General features: G+C 41.9%; 1 protein-coding gene across 15 annotated transcripts in view; it reads right to left on the bottom strand.

The window, feature by feature from the left end:
* Positions 1-22,718, bottom strand: part of RLIM (ring finger protein, LIM domain interacting) — a 30,823-nt gene extending 8,105 nt beyond the window's left edge. For 2 of the 15 annotated variants that reach the window (XM_008248855.4, XM_089324099.1), the window contains exons 1-5: positions 22,287-22,496; positions 20,365-20,428; positions 20,192-20,284; positions 1,943-2,135; positions 459-542 (exon numbers count right to left, since the gene is read on the bottom strand). In XM_008248855.4, coding sequence (XP_008247077.1) covers positions 459-542; positions 1,943-2,111 — 253 coding nt within the window. In that variant the 5' untranslated portion in view covers positions 2,112-2,135; positions 20,192-20,284; positions 20,365-20,428; positions 22,287-22,496. Of the gene's footprint in view, positions 1-458; positions 543-1,942; positions 2,136-20,191; positions 20,285-20,364; positions 20,429-21,245; positions 21,302-22,286 lie in introns of all 15 variants that reach the window. The other 13 variants (XM_089324095.1, XM_089324096.1, XM_089324094.1 and 10 more) reach the window with 13 other exon arrangements.
* Positions 22,719-24,597: the final 1,879 nt, after the last annotated feature.

Consider the following 24,597-nt stretch of genomic DNA (forward strand, 5'->3'; position numbering starts at 1 on the left):
TGGATGCCAATAGCAAACTCCCAATAAACCAAAAATGTCTTCAGACATTGCCAGTGCCCACCAGGGGCAAAATTATTCCCTACTAGGAACCACTGGGTTAAAGAATACACCATTTCTTTTTGCTGGTGAAAAAGGTCCCATGTTTATAAATATAGAATTAAGCAGCAAGAAATTTCAATGGACATAGAAAACTAAGGCGGGGGGGGGGGGGGGGATGAAAGGGAAAACACACTTAAAGGGCCCGTTTCTCACTACCCTAATTAACACAAACAATCCAAAGGTGAGGCAGAAAAAAAAAAAAACCATGTTGACATTCTCAAATATCAAGAAAATGCCAGTTCCCTTTTTACGAGCAGTTATTTAGCACCAAATTAATTTGTGCCATTTCTGGATAATCTTTGGCTGACATTTACTATATCATTCCACCCTCTCTAACCATCCCCCAAAGCAAAATATACCTCTATTTTCATCTGGGTTTTGTGGTGGTGGGCCCTCTTTAATTTGCTGTAGTCGTCTCAGCAACTCTTCCTCGGTACTTTCACCTGAAAGTTTTAAAATGTTTGCCAAATTACAAATGAAAACCAGTGATTCTTGGAACAAGCACACACCACCAGGCAAATATGAGGTTGGGGCAAACCCATCAAATACTACAACAATGGCCTACAATGATCTGACACACTAATGACAAGAAATAGTATCTTAGTAATAGTTCAGAGAAGTTAAGATTAAAAAAAGAAAAACAAGGTGTGAACAGGAACCCAGGTAAAATTCACTTCTTTGGGAGCACAGGTTTACAACCTATATTTCTAAGTGTCCAGTTTATATCGTACTTTCTGGCTTATAATTCTCAATTTCTAAAAATTCCAACTCCAAGAAGTAGATTTCATTACCTGCATGTTAAAATGAGGAAACAGCAGTGGGCATTTGGCACAGCAGCTTGAGTGCTTGCCTGGGATGCCCACATCCCATATCAGAGCGCCTGGTTCAAGTCTCCGCTCTTCCACTTCTGATCCGGCTTCCTGCTAATATGCATTCTGGGAGGCAGCAGATGATAGCTCAAATACTTGGTTCCCTGCCACCCACATGGGAGACCCACATGGATTTCCTGGCTCCTGGCATTGGCCTGGCCCCACTCTGGCTGTTGTGAGCATTTGGGGAGTGAACCAGCAGCTGGAAAATCTGTTTCCATCTCTCTCTCTCCCCGTCTCTCTCTGTCTCTCTGCCTTTCAAATAAAATGAAAATAAGTAACAATTTAAAAAAATGAAATGAGGACACAGACTAAATGACAGACTGTCTTGCCAGAAGCCACACCAAACAACAGCAGAGCCAGAACTCCAACTAAAGCATGTTGACTCAAGTCTGGTATAAATGGCTCAAAATGCTCTGCTTTTCTTAAAATGTATGCTAAAACTTACTTTTTAAAATTTAACCAGCCTTTCAAGGGTTAGTGGAATAGAAATGAGAAAGACAGATACTGGGTTTTAACTAGGATCAAATGAGGCTTAGTACAGTAAAGAGAGTCACGAAGTGCAAAGTTCTAATTGCCATTTTACTCACAGCTAGATTTAGAGCACTACAACTGGGTTAAAATCAGGAAATCAGAGACAACAAAATGTCTTTCCCAAGAGCTAAAGTTCTCATTAGCTATTCCACACTAACACACATGTCTAATAGGTTTTAAAGCAGTGTGTAAGAGGAAAAGGTTGTTCAGTTCCATTCTTTTTGATTCAGTTCACTAAAATGTCATAATGGCAAAACTTTAAAAATCTAACTTACATTAATTCCAATATAAATAGGAAGAATCAGGTAATAAAGTAAAGCAGCATATGCCACTTTGCATTCCGTGTACTAAACAATCAAATTTCATAATCACTAAACATTTTGTAAAGTAGTTTGAAAAAACATCATGTAATTTACATATATAAATTACACACAACATACCTGGGGTGCCCAACAAATTGTTATCTCTCATAAGCCTATATTCTTCTTCACTCAGGTTATTTACAAATTGATAGAAAGCTTCTTCCCGATCCAATCGGTCCATCTGACTTCTGCGCTGTGCTGCAGACCGATCACCACTTCCTTTATCGTTAGAATCTGAGTTTTCCATCTTGATGAACAAGTGGAAAATTATCTACGAGAAAGGAGACCAATCTTGAAAACAAACATTACTATATATTCTACACAAGCTTTAATTATGTGAAAATCCAGAAACCAGGTCAAGGCGTGGAATTTTTAAGACCTCAAATGAATGCAATTTCATAACAGAAAAACTCCTGAAAAGCATTACTACACCAGGAAAACACCAGGTCAGGGGTTGGCAAACTACAGCCCTCAGGCTAAATCCAGCCTTGTTGCCTGGTTTTATTCTCCTTCAAATCTAAGAATTTCTCTAAGGGGTTTAAAAAGTATGTGGTGATGTGTAAAAATCATATGAAATTCCTATTTCAATGTTCATAAAGTTTTACTGGAACACAGCCATACACATGCACATGTTGTCTACGGCTGCTTCAGTACTGTGATGGCAGAGTAGAGCAGCTGCGACAGACTGTTAAGCGGCACTCTCCTTGCTTTGCACTGCTGCTGTGTACGAGAATTTGCTACGATGCAGTTCTAACATGAAAGCACTTTAAGTGTCATGTGCATCGCCATACTCTGACTTTTTAAATTATCAATATGTACTCATCATGACAAATAAAGAGAAAAGTGCACTGTGAATATCATGCTTAAAGGCATAGTAGATGACTTTTTTTAAGATTACATGACATATATTGCATATATTATGCAAAGATACTATAAATGTGCTAAATTCAATACACACTAATGTTAGACTACACACTTGCCATAGTATTCCCAAATCACAGGAAAACTACACTAAAAAATTAGAAAATGTAAAATGAAATTTAAAAAAAGGGCCGGGCTAGGCCAAAAGCCAGGAGCCTGGGACTCTGTTTGGGTCTCCCACGTGATTGGCAGGAGCCCAGGCACTTGGGCCATCATTTACTGCTCTCCCAGATGCATTAGCAGAGTTGGATTGTTCAAGTATTCATTATACAGCAGATACTTTGCAGAAAATACTTGAATATATTATATTACTGAACCAATGGTGTTAATGGTGAATTTCATTTTTGTGGACCTAAACATCCTCAGAGTTTTATGGATTTTTTAGTCAGAAAACTTGAATTTCTCTACCACATGGCACTTTGATGGCTTAACATTGGTATAAAGCTTTATTCTGATTTACTGTACTCAGGGCAAAGATCAAATTTTTCTCTGGGGCTAGCATTGTGGCATAGTGGGTTAAGCCACAGCCTGCAATGCCTGCATCCTCTATGGGCACCAGTTCGTGTCCTGCCTGCTCCATTTCCAATCCAGCTTTCTGCTAGTGATCTGGGAAAGCAGCAGAAGACGGCCCGAGTATTTGGGCCCTTGCACCCATGCAGGAAACCTGGATAAAGCTCTTGGCTTCAGCCTGGTCCAGCCCCAGCTGGCCACTGCTGCCATTTGGGGAGTGAACCAGTGGATGGGAGATCAATCTCTCTAATTCTGCCTTTCATCTAAATAAAAAATTAAAAAAAAATTCTTTTCTCTGAATGAGAACCACCCTTCAATTACTATTATCAAACAATGAAAACTTAGGAAATAGCTTTTGCTACAGACTTGATAATATTTCTTAATGAATAACAAATAATGCTTAAATGTGAAACCCATTTATACTGTGAAAAAGTAATTTCAACAGCAACTAAAGTGCATCACAAGTAATATCAGGCTGCTTTATGCACTTCTTATGCTGTTAAAGAAAAAACTCCATTCCCACACTAATTTGGAGCAGATCTACACCTACTGAGTAGAGAGACTTGCTTTGGGGCACAGCTGCCACGCCTACCTCTCCTATGAGCACATTTGAGTCCCAGCTGCTCAAACAAAAAACAAAAAACCTACAGTAGAAAAATGTTTTTTGGAGTTCAATATAAGTGCAAAGAAACTTCTATTTCAAAATCCATTTAACTCTGCAACTGAAGAGTCTCCATACAAACTTTAATTGGAAGCAGTAACTGTGGTGTAATGATATGTCAAAAGGTAAACATAAGAATCTAACAAAAATTCTCACTGGAATCATAGGCTTGTGGGTTGCTCACGACAGCAGTACCTATCAATGTGAAAAGACATTTTCAAAGATGAAATACAAAAAAATCTCATTTCAAACCAGCAAGCACAGGTGAACATTCAAAAATGACTGGTAAGGAATATTAACCTCAACTATAGCAAAATTCTACACCTCTAAAACAAATGCTATTCTTTTCAGCAGTAAATCTGTATTAGAAAACACTACTCAAATTATAACTACATTTTACCAAGAAAAACTGTGGAAATATGACTTCTCTCCATTTTGCATTTTGATCTGCAAAGCCTAAAATATATCTGGCCTTTTATTAGTTTGCCAGCCCCTTTTCCAGATAATACCTTAAGTAAACTTAGTCAAAGATTCTTAATCATTATTTGCACAAACTTGAGGAAATCAAAATATTAGCTGATTTTCACACACTCTCAATTAAGCACACCGATGAAAACCAATGGCAGAAAACAATCTAAAATAAGGAAAAACTCCAAATAAAAAACTTCTTTAATTCTTTGCTTCCTAATCTGAGATTCATCTTATTTAAGTTAACATCAACAAAACTTAATTTTCACGAACATATGTGCTATGGTCTGTCTGTCCCCCAAAATCCACATGAAGTTCCAACCCCTATGTTGATGATATTATGAAGTGAGTGTGGAGGTGGTTAGATCATAAGGGTGGGACACCCCCCCCCCAACTTAGTACACTTAAAAAAGAGGCCTCAGAGAGTTGCCTTGCCCCTTCTACCATGTGAGGATACCACAAGAAGGTACCATCCATGAACCAGGAAGTCAGCTCTCACTAGACACCAAATTTGCTGGCACCAAGATCTTGAATTTCCCAAGCCTCTAGTTTTCTCCTGCTTATAACCACCCCAAGTTGACTGACTAGGACAATACGGAAATTTGATTCTTAGAAAAAAAATGTAGGCTATATTGCTACTAGGATTTAACCTATACCAAATGAACTACTAGAACTTTCAGAAACCAATCCCAAAGGGAAAAATGAAAACAAACCCTCTTTCAGACATAAACACAAAGAAGCCTATTTTGTCAAATTCTGTTTAGAGTCTAGATAAAGTTTATAGACATGGGCACACCTAGGTCTCCATTCTGTTTTTCTAAGATAATTATTTTGAGAATTAGCCTCATATCAAGGAAGTAGAAGTTGTGGTGGAGCGATGACACTAACATTTCCAGAAAGTTTCCTAGTTTCAAGACTAAAAGTTTCGGCCGGTGCCGTGGCTCACTTGGCTAATCCTCCACCTGCGGCGCCGGCACACCGGGTTCTAGTCCCGGTTGGGGCACCGGATTCTGTCCCGGTTGCCCCTCTTCCAGGCCAGCTCTCTGCTGTGACCCGGGAAGGCAGTGGAGGATGGGCTCTGCACCCGCATGGGAGACCAGGAGAAGCACCTGGCTCCTGGTTTCAGATTGGCGTAGTTCCGGCCGTGGCGGCCATTTAGGGGGTGAACCAACAGAAAACGGAAGACCTTTCTCTCTGTCTCTCTCTCACTGTCTAGCTCTGCCTGTCCAAAAAAAAAAAAAAAGGACTTACAGTTCCTTAACTTTTAAGTCTGAACTATATAAATTGCTGACAAACGCTGTTTTTATAACTTGAAACTTGAGCAATGTTAAAAAAGAACAGCTTAAAACACTCTTAAAAATTATATGGGGGAGCAGCACTGTGGCATAGTGGGTAAAGCTGCCACCTGCAGTGCCAGCATCCCATATGGGCTCCAGTTTGAGACCCGGATGCTCCACTTCTGATCCAGCTCTCTGCTGTGGTCTGGGAAAGCAGTGGAAGATGGCCTAAGTCCTTGGGCCCCTGTACCCACGTGGGAGATCCAGAGCAAGCTCCTGTCTCCTGGCTTCAGGTCTGCTCAGCTCCAGCCATTGTGGCCATTTGAGGAGTCAATCAGCAGATGGAAGACCTCTGTCTCTCGCTCTAGCTCTGCCTTTCAAATAAATAAATAAATAGACGAATGAATAAATCTTAAAAAAATTATATGGGCCAAACAAAAATAGCAGCCCCCCAAAAAACTCCAAAAACAAAAGGAACCCTAATACTTCTACATGTACCTCAAAGGAAGACAATTTGATATTTCTGAGAGTAAAAATAACTGATTTTTAATAAAGTATAAAGGAAAAAGAAACTTTAGCCATAATTTCTCAAACCAAATAAAAAAATCAGGAACATTTATTAGTATTTTACATGAAAGGACAAAATCTACTTGCGACATGAACCATTAGTAAATGGTTCTGAAAACAACTGTAGAGTAAGATGGTTTACTATTTATTTGAAAGGCAGAGTTACACATAGAGAGAGCGAGCATCCATCTGCTGGATCACTCCCCAAATGGCCACAATGGCCAGGCCAAAACCAGGAGCTTCTTCCAGGTTTCTCATGTGGGTGCAGGGGCCCAAGCACTTGGGTCATCCTCTGCTGCTTTCTTAGGAGCATTAGCAGAGAGCTGGATCAGAAGTGGAGCAGCCAGGAATTGAACTGCCCATACGGGATGTTGCCCATATGGGATGCTGGTGGCACAGGTGACAGCTTTTACCCTCTATGTCACAGAGCCAGCCAAGATAGTTTTAACGATAAATCATCTTGGGGTGGGCCTTCAGGACAATGATTAAGGCACTGCTTGGGATGCCTGCATTCCATACCAAAAATGTTTGGCTTTAAGTACTGTCTCCACTTCCCATTCCAGCTTCCTGATAATAAACACCCTGGGGAGCAGCAGGTAATGGCTCAAGTAGTTGGTTCCCTTCCACCCACATAGGAGACCTGCATTGAGTTCAGTGCTCCTGACTTTGGCTTGGCTCAGCCCCCAGCTATACTGCATATATCTGGGGAGTAAACAAGAAGGTAGAAAATCTCTTTCTTCCTGCTTTTAAAATAAATGGAAACTCAGAGCCAGTGCCATCTGAGACACCAGCATCCCATATGGGCACAGGTTTGAGACCCGGCTGCTCCAGATTTAGCTCCATGCTAATGTGCCTGGGAAAACAGCAGTGCTTAGGTTTCTGCACCTACGTGGAAGACCTGGAAGAAGCTCCAGGCTTGTGGCTCTAGCCTGGAACTGCCTCAGCGATTGCGGCCATTTGGAGGGTGAACTAGCAGATGGAAGATCTCTCAGTCTCTCGTTCTCTCTTTCAAATAAATAAAAAATAAATTTAAAAAACCATATATATATATATATATATAAAATACACACAAACACACACACACACACAATCTTCCAAGGAAGGAAAAGAACATTCAAATTCTGACATTTGAAGGACATGAATCAAAGATAATTGAAAACTCACACACCAAAGGCAGTCACAACAGTGTCACAAAGTCTTCAGAGTAATACCCAGGAAAGAAAAGCCCAGAAAGAGCAAAGCCTTGCAAAAATGTGGAAAAGATAAGGAAAAAAATGGAATACAAATCAAGAGGCAAGAATAATTTCTAGCAAAAATCTTTAGGCCATCATAGTGACCAAGAAATGTTAAAATATTAGATTTGAAAAATTATCCAGGGGTCCGCATTGTGGTGCAGTGGTTTGTGTCACTGCCTACAACATCAGCATCCCACAAGAACACTGGTTCAAGTCCTTGCTGTTCTACTTCCGATCCAGTTTCCAGCTGATGCGCCTGGGAAAACAGCATATGGCACAAGTATGTGGACCCCTACACCCATGTGGAAGTCTCAGATGGAATTCTAGGCTTCTGGCTTCAGCCTGGCCCCACCCCAGCCATTTGCTGCCATGTGGAGAGTGAACCAGTTGATGGAATATCTGTTTCTCCCTCTGTCACTGCCTTTCAAATAAATAAAACTTTTTTTTTAAAGATTTATTTATTTATCTGAAAGTCAGCGTTACACACAGAGAGGAGATGCAGAGAGAGAGTCTTCCATCCACTGGTTCACTCCACAACTGGCCACAACGGCCAGAGCTGCGCCAATCCGAAGGCAGGAGCCAGGAGCTTCTTCCGGGTCTCCCACGCGGGTGCAGGGCCCCAAGGACTTGGGCCATCTTCTACTGCTTTCCCAGGCCATAGCAGAGAGCTGGATTGGAAATGGAGCAGCCGGGTCTCAAACCGGTGCCCATATGGGATGTTGGCACTTCAGGCCAGGGTGTTAACCTGTTGCGCCACAGCGCTGGCCCCCCAAATAAATAAATCTTAAAAAAAAAAAAAACTATCCAGAGACAGGGATCATTGTGCAGGTTAAGCTGCCGCCTGCAATGCTGGCATCCCATATGAGGGCCTATTCAAGTCTCAGCTGCTCCATTTCCACTCAAGATCCCTGCTAATGCACCTGAGAAGGAGCAGAAGATGGCCCAAGTGCCTGGGCCCTTGCCACCCACATGGGAGACCCGGATGAAGTTCCTGGCTCCTGGCTTCAGCATGGCCCAACCCTGGCTGTTGTGGCCATTAGGAGGGTAAACCAGTGGAGGAAAGACCTTTTTCTCTCTCACTCCAACTCTGCCTTTCATACAAAACTTAAAAAAAAAAAAAAAAGACTAGGAAAATCCATTAAGGAAAAATTTCAAGGAAAAAATTGAAATAGCAATGTCCACAAGAAACAATGCAAACCATAATATGTAATTTTAAAATTCCAAGGAGCTACATTACAGTAAAAACAGGTGAAATTTACTTTAGTATCCTATTTACCCAACATAGCAAATACCATCATTTCAACATATTATCAATACAAAATCAATAAGGTGTTCTTACATACTTTTTTTTACAATACTAAGTCTTCAAAAAATTATGTGTATTTTACACTTACAGCACATTTAAAATTGGATGCTAAATTTTCAACCATTAAAGTGGAACATAGTCCAACCAAAACCATATAGTTGTGTTTAGTGGAAAAAAAGGTTTATGCTATCATTTCAGTTTTTAAACTTAAAGTGGAAGAAAAACAAAACTCAGTTCCAGTTACACTAAGCCACATTTCAAGTATCTAAAAGCCACATGTAGTTTGTGACTACCAGACAGCACAGCTCTGAAGCACTTCTTTATAATGTAGAGAAATCCCACACACAGTTTTAAATGCTCGCAATATACTGTTCATAGCAAACCCACTATTTATACATCCCTTCTGTTTTTCAAAAATAAAATAAAAATGTTGAATACTTCACAGACATGCATGGGGTAATTCTTGCCTATGTTCACCAATATTCAAGAACTCACTCTTGACCTTTTAGAATTTCTACAATTTCCCACATGGAAACTAGAAACAAAACATTATGAGGGAGCTACAAAAAGTTCACTTTAAACTCACAACTTTTCACTCCAGTATTTTCATGAATTTTCAAAGCCCACTCCCCCCATATCTCTATTCAAAACTCCTCTGATACTGTGATTTTCTTGGATTCTATTCCACTCAAGAGATTTTTCCTTTGTTTAATTTCCTAATTAAAAATTTTAACAATGGGACTCACAAAACAACCTGTGAACAAATCTAAATCCTTGCTCCTTCTGTAACAGGAGTAACATGCTGCTCTCCTTTGCACCTAGGAGGGTACTGCAAAATGTTTATGGAAGGATAGAATTAAATGGTACATTTGTTTTTTTTAAAGATTTTGTATGTTTTACTTGAAAATCAGAGTTACAGAGAGGCAGAGGCAGAGAAAGAGAGAAAGTCTTCCATCCGCTAGTTCACTCTCCAGATGGCTGCAACGGCAGGAGCTGTGCAGATTCAAAGCCAGGAGCCAGGAGCTTCTTCCAGGTCTCCCACATGGTTGCAGGGGCCCAAGGACTTGGGCCAACTTCTACTGCTTTCCCAGGCTACAGCAGAGAGCTGGATCAGAAGTGGAGCAGCCGGGACTTGAATCAACGCCCATATGGAACGCTAGCACTGCAGGCAGCGGCTTTACCTGCTACACCACAGCGCTGGCCTGGTACATTTATTTTGGTGCAAAACCTTTTTGAAATCTATTTAATTATTTCATAATACCTTTTTCTGTGACTTTTTAAAGATTTATTTAATTGAAAGGTACAATGACAGAGATCTTCCATCCACCAGTTCACTCCCTAAATGGCCCCATAACAGCTGGGCTGAGCCAGGACAATAAGGAGTGGGAACTCCTTCAGGGTCTCCTCTGTGGCTGGCAGTAACCCAAGTACTTGAGATATCTGTCACCTGCTGTTTCCCATGCACATTAGCAGGGAGCTGGCTTGAAAACAGAGCTGCCATGACTCAAACTGACACTCTGATAATCAGATGTGGGCATCCCATGCATCAACTCAACCCACTGTGCCACAACACCTGCCTTTCCGTGATCTTTTTTTGAAGACCCCATGTATGCATGAATTTCACAATTTTCTGCACCTGAATAAATTTATCTTTTAATTCCATTTCCTACAAACTTTCTGAAGTACCTTGGTAAATGACAGAGAAAAATCAAAGGAATTCTATTCTTGCAACACACTTACTTGTGATCTCAAAATTGTAACCCAACTAGCAAGTCTTCATTAAACAGAATGCTTTGTTTTCCCTAAGGTGCAAGTTTTCATCAAAGCAGCAGTTTATTCCTTGTAGCTGCTTAAGGGAATTGGAGAGAAAAACTGATTCGCTTCTCTACTTTTCCCAAAGCCTGAGTCCTTTATGCTTTGATTCTGCAGTTCCCCAAGACTGGGAATGAGAGTCAAGAGATTTCATCACTGGCAAAGCATCTCTACCCTAACCTGACATTTAAAGGGTGAGTTACAGCTGCCAACACCTGCAGAGGTCCCTTAGCCTAGAGGCAAATAACATTTTATAAGAGGAGGAAATCCTTGGGTCTGCATTGTGGCTTAGCAGGTAAAGCTGCCACCTACAGAGCACCAGGTCTGGTGAGTCTCAGCTGCTGCACTTCCAATCCAGCTCCCCACTAACTGCAGGGGGGAAAGCAGCAGAAGATGGCCCAAGTGTTTGGGCCCCTGCCACCCATCTGGGAAACCAGATGATGCTCCTGGCTCCTGGCTTTGGCCTGACCAGCCCAGACCATGCAGCCATTTGGAGAACGAACTGGTGGATGGAAGATTCATGCCCCCCCCCCCCATTTCAGATAAATAAATAAATCTTGAAAAATAAAAAAAGGAAATCCTGAATGTAAACTATATTCTCAAAGATCCTGTAAACCTGAAATGAGCCTGGTCTCATTTAAACAGTCCTTCACTAACTGGCATAAAATGAAGAAATAAAATAAATCTAAACCACAAGTTCTGCCTCACAGATGATATGCCACTATTCCTTGCTAAATGAAAAATATAATAAAATTAAAGTAAGTCAAAGATAATAGGGAAGCTTAGTTCAAATGGTCAAATACAGATTCTTCTGCATTTTGATATGAAAATATTAGTGAAGAATTACTTTAAAATGGGCCTCCAGATTCTACTTTATGGTAAAAAAAAAAAAACACTGAGCAATCCTTACACACTCCTAGGTTCCATCAACATCATCATAAATCAATGTATTTAGTTACCTCACTCTCAAGTTATATTATTCATGTTCATAATTCAGGAATTTTGGCTTGGGGCTGCTGTGGTAGTGGGTTAAGCTGCCATGATCAGAGTGTGGGTTCAAGTCCTGGCTGCTCTACTTCCAATCTAGCTCCCTGCTAATGCACCTGGGAAGGCAGCAGAAGGTGGCCCAAGTGCTTAGATTCCTGACACCCATGTGGGAGAACTAAACACCCAATGAGCCTGGCTGCTGGCTTCAGCCTGGCCCAGCCCTGACTGCTGCAGATGCTTGCAGACTAAAGATCTCTATTCGTCTCCACCTCCCTCTTGGTCTCTCTGCCTTTCAAATAGATAAATCTTCATGAAAGAAAACAACGTTGGATTGATATAAGATTAGCATCAGACATTCTAAAAAGATTTATTTATTTGAAAGGCAGAGTTAGAGAAGGGGTGGGGGGTGGGGGAAGAGAGAGATTATCTTCCATCCACTGGTTCACTCCCCAAATGGCTGTAATGCTCAGGGCTAAGCCAGGCAAAAGCCAGGAGCCAGGAATTCCATCTGATCTCCCACATGGGTGCAGAGGCCCAAGAACTTGAGTCATCTTCCACTGTTTTCCCAGTAGCATTAGCAGGGAGCTGGATCAGAGGTGGAGCAGCCAGGACTCGAACCAGTGCCTATGAGACGCTGGCATTGCAGTCGGCGACTTAACCTGCTACACAACACCAGCACCTACATCAGCCATTTTTAGATATTTCAATGAAAAGATTACCAATAAAATGAAAAGAGTGAAAAAATAAATGTTAAGTCACTCAGGAAAAAAAGGGAGGCAGTGTTATGTCATAGTGGGTTAAGCCACTGCCTGTGATGCCAGCATCCCATGTCAGAGGCTGGGTTTGAGCCCTGGCTGCTCTGCTGACAATCTAGCTCCCTGCTAATGTATTTGGGAAGGAGTAGAAGACGCCTCAAGTGCTTTGGAACCCTGCCATCCATATGGGAGATGCAAATGGAGTTCCTGGCTCCTGGCTTCCACCTTGCTTCACCCTGGCCATTGTGGTCATTTGGAAAATGAAGCAGCAGATGGAAGTTTTCTCTCTGCCTTTAAAAAAATCTGAAAAAAAAATCACTTCATTGTTTCCCTGTTTAGAAGCAATACCCATGGTATATCTATACAGCCCTTTCACCTATATTTCATTTAACCCGCAGAACAATCCCATGAAGTAGGAATCACCTCCACTTTATAGGTAACAAACAGAAGCATGAAAGGAAGCAATTTACCAAAGACCAGGAGGCTTTATTAAGTGGGAAAGTCAGTGATTAACCCAGGTCTCCACATTCTGAATCCAGTCATCTTTTCACTAAATGACAACATGCATTGTCATGATTACATACTTATTTAATCTCACTATGAGCTTTTTATACCAAGCTCATACCATGGTTATTCCTTGCATGCAAACTTCAAAAATGACCCAACACCTTTTATAAACAGCATGAATCCAGTCAACTTTTTGTATGTTTGTATTAAATATAGTTTCCCCCTGAAGACCACATTTCATTAACCATCTTTTTTTTTTTTCAGAGTACTATGTGACAATACATCCAAATCCCTTCCTGAAAACAATCAGCCAAATTAGAAATTTAGGCCAGTCTTCTCAAAAAACTACTTATTTGATCAATGATATATTTAATTTGGATGAAGAAAAATCAGCAAGAAAATCAACCCTAAGATTTATTCAGTAATTAGGTAATTTCAAGCATATTTTATGAAGGCACTTAAAAAAGTCACAAAAAATAAAGTGTAAATTAATCTTAGTGCAAAAGTTTTTTGGAAATCTATATATATTTTCATAATATACATTTCCATGAGCTATTTGAAGTCTCCTCATTTTTACCATGAGAATTTTAAAGCAGTCAACAATCTCAATTTCTCCTAGTCTTCATCATGTGTTAATGTAAGCTATGCAAATCATGATTCTGACTACTGCTGAAAAGTATCATTCAATTCTCTTCCTCCAAGCACACCAACCTTCAAAAATTTAATGCCGTTATGACATTAGGGCCAAAAGTCACTAAAATCATTGTCCAGTACTAACAGGAGGCCTGGTGCTAAGTATTAAGCACACACACATACTATTCTCGAAAGACACACTACATAATAGCACTCAATTGAGAAGACATAAGGCATCAAAAATTATTGTTAACAGACTTTTGAAAACTAAACTCTGAACCGTTAAGTGAAATGCATGCTAAGTACCAATAAAAAAATAAGCAGTATCTGCAAAGTACAGAAGAAATTACTTTTTTTTAAAGCCAAAGAGGAATGAGTGACAGAGAAGTAAGGTAACCTAACATCTGGAGTCCCAGGCTCCTAGCTTCAGCATGGCCCAGCCCTGGCTATTGAGGCCATTTGGGGAGTAAATCAGCAGATGGGCAAATCTCTCTGTCTCTGTCACTCTGCTTTTCAAATAAACAAATCTTAAAAAGACAAAGTACACTCTTAGAAGGGCAAGTACTATTTCTTTTCCCAATAGAGCTGCTTTAAGAATCCCATAAAGGAGATAAGATTAATGATGTGATCCTTTTCATTAAATCAAAGAAAATGTTAGCTTAATAATACCATTACAGGGGCCGGCGCTGTGGCGCAGCAGGTTAAAGCCCTGGCATCCATATGTTCTAGTCCTGGCTGCTCCTCTTCCCATCCAGCTCTAGGCTATGGCCTGGGATAGCAGTAGAGGATAGCCCAAGTCCTTGGGTCCCTGCACCCATGTGGGAAACCCGGAAGAAGCTCCTGGCTCCGGATCGGCACAGATCCAGCCATTGCAACCATCTGGGGAGTGAACCAGCAGATGGAAGACCTCTCTCTGTCTCTACTTCTCTCTGTAACTCTGTCTTTCAAATAAATAAAATAAATCTTTTAAAAAATTACAATTACAGGGGCCAGTGCTATGGCATAGCAGGTGAGGCTGCCTGTAGCACCAGCATCCCATATGGGCACTGGTTCAAGTCCTGGCTGCTCCACTTCCCATCCAGCTCCCTGCTAATGAACTGGGAAAGCAGCAGAAGATGCCCCAAGTATTTAGGCCTCTGCACCCACATTGAAAACCCAGAAGAAGCTCCTGGCTTCGGACTGGCCCAGCTCTGCCTGTTGCAGCCATTTGGGTAGTGAACTAGTGAATGGACGATCTCTCTCTGTCTCTCCCTTTTTCTGTAACTCTGCCTTTCAACTAAAATAAATAAATCTTAAAAAATACCATTACAAGAACTTTAAAAATCCTGTATTCAGCTGTTAAAGAGTTAAATCACAAAGAAATGCTAGTTGCCAGCATCCCATATGGGCGCTGATTCGAGTTCTGGCTGCTCCACTTCTGATCCAGCTCTCTGCTATGGCCTGGGAAAGTGGTGGAAGATGGCCGATCTCCTTGGGCCTCTGCACCTGCATGGGAGACCTGGAAGAAGCTCCTGGCTCCTGGCTTCAGATTGGCGCAGCTCCAGCCATTGTGAACATCTGGGGAGTGAACCAGCAGATGGAGGATCTCTCTGTCTCTGCCTTTCGGTAACTCTGTCTTTCTGTAACTCTTGCAAATAAATCAATCTTAAAAAAAAAAAAGAAATGCTAAATTTGAGGTCAGGATATGAAGTACTATCATACATACACACATCAAGAGTGTTAGGAATGCTTCAAATAGATTGTTTAAAGTTTCATGGCATGTGTAACTGACAAATACATGCTGTTAATGACCAGTTTTATTTCACACATGGGTGGCAAGGTGGAATTCAGTTCTGTGAATAGAAAAAAAAGATACTGTGCTCTATCATCGACTATAACTTGGCTTCGTGAATTTGGTCAATTCATTTAACCTCTTGAGCCTCAGACCTGGATCCATCAATATTAGAGTGCTTGTTGAAACCACCTACAAGATGCCTTCCAGTTCAAAGAACCTATGATTGTGAATCAGACATAATCTAGGTCACATTGCTGAATTCAGAAAAGTGAAGCTTAAGTAATTAACATTAATAACTAGCACAGAAGCTCAGAAGCTGTACTTGTCTCATGGCCACTGTGTTCATTATACCCTTCTACCTTCCCTTAAGTGACTATGTTATCGTTTTGAAACTAAGGAAAGGTGCTGGTATCGTGGTACAGTGGGTTAAGCCACTGCTTGGGATGGCTGCATCCCATATTGGAATGCCCAGTTTGAATTCTGGCTCATTCGTGCTTCAGTTCAAATTCCTGCTAACGCACCTAGGAGGCAGTTTATGGTGACTCTAGTACTTGGGTTCCTGCCACTCATGTGGGAGACCCAGATGGAGCTCCTGGCTTCAGCTTGGCCCAGCCCTGGCTGTTGCAGACATCTGAGGAGTGGACCAGCAGATAGAAGATTGAGCTCTCTGTTACTCTGCCTTTTAAATAAATCTTAACAACAAAAAAAAGCAAGCAGGTAGAGCTGATTTGATGTTTCACTGCCTTTACTCATCAAAAGACACCCCTTAACAACCCATCAAAGCAACCATAGGTATCCAATACTGCAGATACTATAGCAGTGAGATTATAAAATATTATCTGAATGGCAGACCTAAGACCATGCCAAATGTTGTCAATTGATAGGATCATGATAGTTAAAACAGGAAGTTATTATGACATTTCATCTCACTTGAAGTATTTTAATTTAGATAGTGAATTCAATCTTCAATTACCTATTTCTTGTTCTTTTATTACTGAGCTGTGTCACTAAAGTATAATCTGGTCTCATCCATAAACTCAATTTTGACTTGCTTCTTTATTTCCAAGAAGTAAAATAGCCTCAAAAAACACAGAGTTTTTTAATTTAAAAGTTATCACTGCAAAATCACTGGTTACTAGCAATGTTGGTGTTCACAAGTAACAGAAGTACTATTTTAAGAATCTGAGTTTCTGGAGCAGGCATTGTAGAACAGTGGGTTAAGCTGCTGCCTGTGACACTGGCATCTCATATGAGTGCTGGTTTGAGTCCTGACTGTTCCACTTTCTATCCAGCACCCTGCTAACATGCCTGGAAAAGTAGCATAAGATGGCCCAAGTCCTTGGACCTCTGCCACTCACATAAGAGACCTAGATGAAGCTCCAAGCTCCTGGACTGACCCTGATCCAGCCTTAGCTATTGTGGCCATTTGGGTAGTGAATCAGAGAATGAAGATCTCTGTCTCTCTCTTTCTCTGTGTCACTCTGCCTTTCAAATAAAAAACCCCTTAGGTTTCTTGCAAAAAAAAATCAACTTTTTAAAAAGAGTGAAACCAATTTCAAGAATTAAAATCACTCGACAAGAAAAGATTATGTACACCAATCACTGTTATATTTGAGGACAATTAACTTTGTGTTTAAGAACAAACATACTGACAACTGTCTTTGCTGAAGCAGTGCTCCTACACAGAAATGATACAAGAAGGGAGATCGCATATCCCTGGTTTTTCCAGAAGAGTACTGGTTTATACTTAAGTTTTGCTAGAGTAGTCATTAACACACCCCCCCCCCCCCCGAAAAGTATCCTACTTTGGGTAATTTATACAGTCCTGCGAATTATAGCTGGCACTAAATGGAATTTGGTCAAGGAAAGATGGAAATTGGGGGGTTGACACTGTGGTGCAGAGGGTGGGTAAGCCACTGCCTGGCATCCCGTATGGGTGCTGGTTTGGGTCCAGCTCCCTGGACCTCCCTTTCCTGGAAAGGAAACAGAGGATGGCCCAAGTCCTTGAGCCCATGCCACCCAAGCAGGAGACCTCTGTCTCTCCCTCTAATTCTGCCTTTCAAATAAATCAATCTTTTTTAAAAAGATGGAAACTATAGTTAACTACTTTCTTCCTACAGTCAAGGGGAGATCAGAAGGAATGGGACTTCCTCATTCCAGACAAGATTTAAGATATTAAACATTAATATCTCCTTCCCTCCAGGAAGTATCATGTTCACCACCAGACTGTCAAATATTGTTAACAGCAGCCCAACTTGTAGTTGTGGAAATTACTGCAAGAGATAAAAGAATCTGGGTCAGCAATGTGGCACAGTGGTTAACGCCCTGGCCTGAAGCGCTGACATCCCATATGGACGCCAGTTCAAGACCCGGCAGCTCCATTTCCCATCCAGCTCTCTGCTATGGCCTGGGAAAGCAGTAGAAGATGGCCCAGGTCCTTGGGCCCCTGCACCCAAATGGGAGACCTGGAAGAAGCTCCTGGCTTCGGATTGGTGCAGTTCTGGCCGTTGCGGCCAATTGTGGAGTGAACCATAAGATGGAGGACCTCTCTCTCTCTCTGTGTAACTCTTTCAAATAAATAAAACTTTTTTTTTAAAAAAGAGAGAGATCCATGAATCTATACTCATAAACCAGGCATTCTCCACAGATACTTGTTTCACATACATATAGGTGCTATTATGATTAGAGAAATTGAAAAGCTATAGTTGCTATTATGATTAGGGAAATTTAAAGCTTGGGTTGGGGCACATCTAGAGCAAAAGTATCTACTATATATTTTAGGAGGAAAGCCACAAATTCACAAATATATTCCTAAAATCGAGGTACTGACAAAAGGAAAACTGAACTACTTGACTGTGTGGGAAACTTCTAGATTCAAGGTTGAGAAAAAAAATAATGAAGGTGGAGCTGGCGTTATGGCATGGCAGGTTAAGCTGCCACCTGGAACACCGGTGTGGGTGCCTGTTCTGATTCCTGGGGCTGCTTCACTTCTGATCCAGTTCCCTGCTAAAGTGCTTGAGCCCCTGCCACCCACATGGGAGACCCAGAAGCTCTTGGGTGCTGGCTTCAGCCTGCCCCAGTCCTGGCCATTGTGGCCATTTAGAGACTGAGCCAGCAGATAAGAAATCTAACTCTGACTTTTGAATAAATAAATATTTTTTAAAAATGAAGGAAATAAATGAACACAGAAGTACCACTGCTTTCTTACACTGATAATGAAAACTCCAAAATATTATTTAACTGGATACTTTTTATAAAATCAGTGTATTGTAAGGTATTGGAAATTTGTGTTATATAAAAAATGTTAAAGAACTGGACTTATAAAAAAAAGTTTGCCCCCATCTAGACGGTGGCCCAAAATTCTAGAACCAATTCATTGGCATGGGTTTGACAGAAGACTTTTCACTTCCTAATTTGCTATCCATTCATGCTATGGTAATGCCAGGGAACATGGGGTTAGTTGTCGATTTGTTCTGTTTCCCAATTCACCAGGGCTATGGAAAAAGTAATGCACACATAAAATAATTCCATAAACCAGACACCCCATTTGACCTGCTATGTTATTTAGGGTCTCACTCCATGTTCATTAACCTGACAGACAGCCACCAACGAAACATTTGTAGATACCATTTCATTATTAAGCTATGCCTTAAAACAATTTCAAATTAAGCTTATCAAACCATATCAAGGGTACTAACAGCTGAAATAGGAACAGTAACATACAAAAAGAGAGGGGCAATCGCTAGGTGAGTCTCATCTTCATGAGGCAGATTACCTTTTGAGTATTAACAAAAGTTTTTTGGTGCAGCATGAAGTATAGATTTTTTTTATTACAACTTTTCATTTCCATTGCATATCCAATCTCATCCACTAGCAATCAAGCCTAGAGGCACTACAGTTTAGTAATTTCAGTGTCAGACAGACTTGGGATAAAATGAGGGTTCTACTATCTACTGTTTACCTGAGGACAAATTACTTAACCTCTTCACTGAGTCTCATTTTCCTCTGTTAAACACTTAAATCCTCATAAGGCTATACTTTGAGCATTATGAAATAATGCATTTAGAGCACAGGGCCTATCACATAGGCCTTCAGCAGAAGTTAGCATGAGTTTAGGCTAATAATCCACCCCAGCTTGCCTGGCACAGTCCATATTTGTACCTACTGTCCAGGAATAATTATCAATGTTCCTTTTGCTCTTTTTTTTAATAGGCAGAGTGGACAGTGAGAGAGAGAGAGAGACAGAGAGAAAGGTCTTCCTTTTCTGTTGGTTCACCCTCCAATGGCGGCTATGGCCAGTGGGCTGCGGCCAGTGTACTGCGCTGATCCGAAGCCGGGAGCCAGGTGCTTCTCCTGGTCTCCCATGCGGGTGCAGGGCCCAAGGACTTGGGCCATCCTCCTATGCACTCCCAGGCACAGCAGAGAGCTGGACTGGAAGAGGAGCAACTGGGACAGAATCCGGTGCCCCGACTGGGACTAGAACCCAGTGTGCTGGCGCCGCAGGCGGAGGATTAGCCTAGTGAGCCGCAGGGCCGGCCCCTTTTGCTCTTAAGAAGTGTTTTGCGTAGCAAATTATGTAGTTACTTTAACAATGATGATAATGAAAAGTTAATGCTAATTAGACTATTATATATCAATTATTACTTTTTAAATATTGAAGTAAAAAAATAATCAAACACCTCACAAAATAATTTAAGAATATATTCCTGTAAGATATTCTGCTGACATTTCACTTAGTTACTCAATAAACATTTAAATACTATTTTATTTACACTCATGTCATTCCAACAATGATTTATGGCCACAATTTTTTTTGTGCTTTCTGTTCTAGATAGGTTTTGGTAAACTTCAGACATCATTTTAAAAATTCACAGGTAAAGCACTGATTGAGTTCCAGGTACTCAGAAACATTACCCTTTGAATTCCCAGTGAGAAGTACCCATTCTCATCATGAAGAATGCCCAAGACCAATTAACATATATCAAAGAGCCCATCCAACCACAAGGCCTGGAAAACAGAACAATAAATATTTGTAAACATGCATTCTACATATAAATTATCAGGAGACGCAACAAAAAATAAATTACCTGACTGTTATGACATAGTATTGAAATACAATAAACTGGATTTTAGTTTTCTTCACACTCTGCTCTAGAAAAAAAAAGAATTCATTATTCTTCCTCTTTTATAAGATATACATTTTCTTTGAAATAGACACATCCTTTAAAAAATACACATCCTATGTATGTCAGTTACACATACCATAACCCAATCTAATTCATTACTACTATTAGGATATTTGGGGCAACCAAAGAAGTTAGATATAACATTTCCTTTAAAGGCTGAAAGTCATTCTTTTAATATAAACTTACTTAAAACAGGCCTTCCCTTATCAGACCAGTAATTACTTTCAGATTCTTATAATCACTTTCGAGGAGTTATCTGGCACATTACACTAACCTAAGGCAGGAAATGAAAGTATTAAAAAGCACCAGGACATCTTGAGCTACAGAATGCTAACATCTTTCTGTAAGAGGACAGTACTCTAAAATCACGCTTGGCGTGGTCTTTCTACCTTCTTAACCTCTATTGCTACAGTTTAGAAAACTGATGGGGGACGGGGTGGGGGTGGGGCAGCTATAATCTTGCCTGCCTGTTCTCAAAAGTTCTCCCTCCAGGACAGACAATGTATCTGATGGGCGTAATATGAGTAGTTTTCGTCTGTAGTCAAGGAGACTCCAAGAAACGAGAACAAGCAGTACCTTTATGATTTCTCCTTCTGTCCAATCAGCCAAATGCACTGCAGTTCGGATTCAGATTAAAATGCAGGCTCCTTATTTGTAGCAAAAAATTACTGGGAGGCCTTGCAAATGGTGGATGGCAATGTCACAGAAACGCCTCCTCTTGCCCCCAAACGAAAAAATGACCCAAATAACAAGTCTACTAGGCCTCAGATTCCCGGACTAACCTGTGGAATAAGTATGGTGAAACTGTCTAGGGAAGGAACGTGGCTGTCTCCTCCATCTTGAAATTAATCAGCAGAAGGGAAAAAGGGACTGAGTGTTCAGGAAGCAGAAGCCCAACCGGTTAATACTAGTTACTAAGCTATGGCGTACGTGGCAGGTACCGCCCGCAGAAGCCGGGACCCTTAGGCTTTTCTTTTTTTACTAGGGGGGGAGGGGTTGGGTTGTTGGCAAATTGAATGGAAATTAACTTGAAAATAATTTGGCCCAGTTCCCGCTCTTACCCAGGGAAAAACAACAAACACGCAACGGCTTTTCCCTCCCTTTTTGAGAGAGAGAGTGTGTATGTGTGTGTGTCGAGGGGGGAATCCTTCCAGTGGTATCTGGCAAAGGATATGCCAGAGTTACACGAGCAAAGGAGTAAACCACATTTGCTTCGAACCTCAGGGAAGATGTCATCGCGGCCCCACGGAGCGCCTAACTGGCAATGCCCTGCAGAAGGGCTCCAAAATGGGCTTCTACAAATAAATCGTGGGAGATCTACAGGCCCAAGAGTTCACAGCATACCTGACTTAGAGCAGCCTGCTCTGCGCACCCTCCCCCTCTCATCCCCCACCCTTCCCAAACCCAAACCCACCCCGTAACACGCGGGCCGGCAAGAGAAGCCTTCCGAGAACACGGTAGAGAAAACCCGAGACGCTCTAAGATTCTCATGCCTGAGGCCAAAACTCGAAAACCGCCTGCCCCGAATTCTTAAGGCTCTGAAGGGCCCGGGCTGCGGCTCGCGCGGCCACGGAGAGAGGAAGTACACTCCCCACCTCCTTCCCCTTCTTCAAAGCGCCTGTCGACTATACCACCCTGCTAAAATGGCAGCGGCGACTACCCCACGGAGCCCCCCGCAGCAGCGGGCCCAGGGTCCGGAGGCGGCGCTGAGCCTTCGCCGCGACGCGTCACTCAGGCCATTTTGGGTGAACGCGGCAGCCGCAGCTCCTGTCTTCCCCTCGCTCTCCATCCATTTATTGGAGGAGCCGCATGTCTGCACTTACTTGGTCTGGGGGACACGTTCCGACTCAGTTCGTTCGGCTGCCGCAGCCGAGGCTCCTCCGCGCCGCCCCTGCAGCCTCTTGCAAGCCCGCCTCCGATGAGTCTCTGGTGGAGACCCGCCTCTAACCCAGCGCCTGCTCCGAGACGTTGCTCAGGCAGCCATTATCTTCCCCATTGTTACCAAGCAGCGACAGGAAACGACTGCCCACAACAGGAAGTGATGATGCCGCCTCTCGGCTCCGCAGCCCCACTCCCAGCCTGTTAGCCAATCCCGGGCGATTCCTCGAAAAAGCTCGGCGGGAGGAGGAGGGGGACGGCCGACGACGCGGCAAGGCGGGCCGAGGTTTGGAAAAGGAACGCTGCTGTGACGCCCACCATGTGACAGGCCCCACCCTCCTCCGCCATTTTGAACTGTGGCGAGAAATTTGCGTTCCGAGGATTGTGGGAACTTGCGCTTTCCCATTTTGAGAACTGAAGGACGTCACCGCCTGAGTGCGAGAAGCCTTTTTCGGAGAGCGGGGAAAGTGATAGGAGTCTGACCAGTTAATGCAACGTTCTGCGTTTTAGTCAATTTACGGTTATTGAGAGCCAAGTGCACGTCAGGCACAGTTCTACATGATGGGAAATTTAAACCAAAGTGAAAAAATAAGAAATTAAATAAAAAATAAAAACAGCCCCAAAATCCCAGTTCCCATGACTCTGCAATCTACCGGGGTGGGGGAGGGAGGGGCAATATTGTTTTAGAGAAACCCAGAGCAGCGGCTTGAGTTGTGGCGCGGCGGGTATAGCCACTGCCTGCGCAAGCATCCAATATAAGTTCGGTTTTCAAATGCCCGCTGCTCGGCTTCCGAGCCAGCTCCCTGCTAAAGCACCTGAAAAAGCAGCAGAAGACCCAACAGTCTGGGGAGACCCAGTCGGAGTTTTTGGTTCCTGTCTTCCATGTGGCCCAGCCCCTGTAATTCTGTTCTCCAAATAAATACTTTTTTTTTTTTAAAGCGAAGATATAAATGCTAGGGAGGAATATTGGGTTAAGAAGGATGGGAAAGTGGCCTGTGAGCGCAAAGGGCAACTGCAATGTTTAAAAGATAGTGATCTCTTTGAGGTCCTAACTCTGAAATTCTTACAAAGGAACAGTGATTGTAAAAGGGTAGGGAAATCTGATAACATTGGAATCTGGAGAAAGTCGGTTAAGATGGGCCTGTCTTAGGTGATAATGCCTGGAGGAATAGAGAGAAAATGGAAAATAACCTTATCCAAGTTTTTAGGGTGTTCCTTTTCCCATTTTTCTCTTTTCTTGTTATAAGCAAGCTGTGTCAGCCCTCTTGTTTTGTTTTTTTTTTTTTTTTTTTTTTTTTAAGGCTTATTTTATTTATTTGAAAGGCAGAACGACAGAAAGGGAGAGACAGATCTTCCATCTGCTGATTCACTCCCCAAATGGCTGCAATGTGGGCAGCAGGGGCCCAAGTACTTGGTCCATCTTGCATTGCCTTCCCAGGCACATTAGCATGGAGCTGAATTGGAAGCGAAGCAGCCAGGACTCAAATGGGCACTCCTATGGGATGCCAGTGTTGCAGGTGGCAGCTTAACCTGCTGTACCACAATGCCAGCCCCATAAACTAATTTTTAAAAAGATAAATATTCCAATTTTAAAATGTGCAAAAGGCATAAATGGGCATTTCAAAGTAGGAAAAAATACTTAGGTGATAAGCATATGAAAATCAAAATAAAAGTCAATCAAAAATGAAAATCAAAAAGTTATTTCTCTTTTTTGCCTATCAGAATGTCAATGGCTTAAAAATCAAAGATCCTATTAAATGGACATATTTGTACATTATTGCTATAGTTTGATATAACCTTTGTTAAGCAATTTGGTAATGTGAATCCCTATTGTTTGACTAACAAGTCCACATAAAAATATTTATTTTAGGGGTGAGCAGGTTAAGCTTACCACCTGAGATAACAGCATCCCGTATGAACCCCAGTTCCTATCTGGGCTGCTGTGCTTCCAATACAGCTGCCTGCTAATGCACCTCAGAAAGCAGCAGAAGATGGCCCAGGTACCTGGGCCTCTGCCACCCAGCTGGGAGACCCAGATAGAGTTCCAGGCTCCTGGCTTTGGCCTGGTCCAGACCTGGATGTTGTGACCATTTGGGTAGTGAACCAGCTGATGGAAGATCAATCTCTCTCTCTCTCTCTTAATCTGCCTTTTAAATAAATAAATAAATCTCTCTCTCTTTTTTTTTTAAAGAAATCAGTTTAAAAAAGAAATGGACAGGTTTGCAAAGATGTGTGTAATGAATGCATAAAAATGTG

This window comes from Oryctolagus cuniculus, chromosome X, assembly GCF_051225735.1.
Source record: "Oryctolagus cuniculus isolate XC-2025 breed Fujian yellow rabbit chromosome X, ASM5122573v1, whole genome shotgun sequence".
Classification (NCBI taxonomy): domain Eukaryota; kingdom Metazoa; phylum Chordata; class Mammalia; order Lagomorpha; family Leporidae; genus Oryctolagus; species Oryctolagus cuniculus.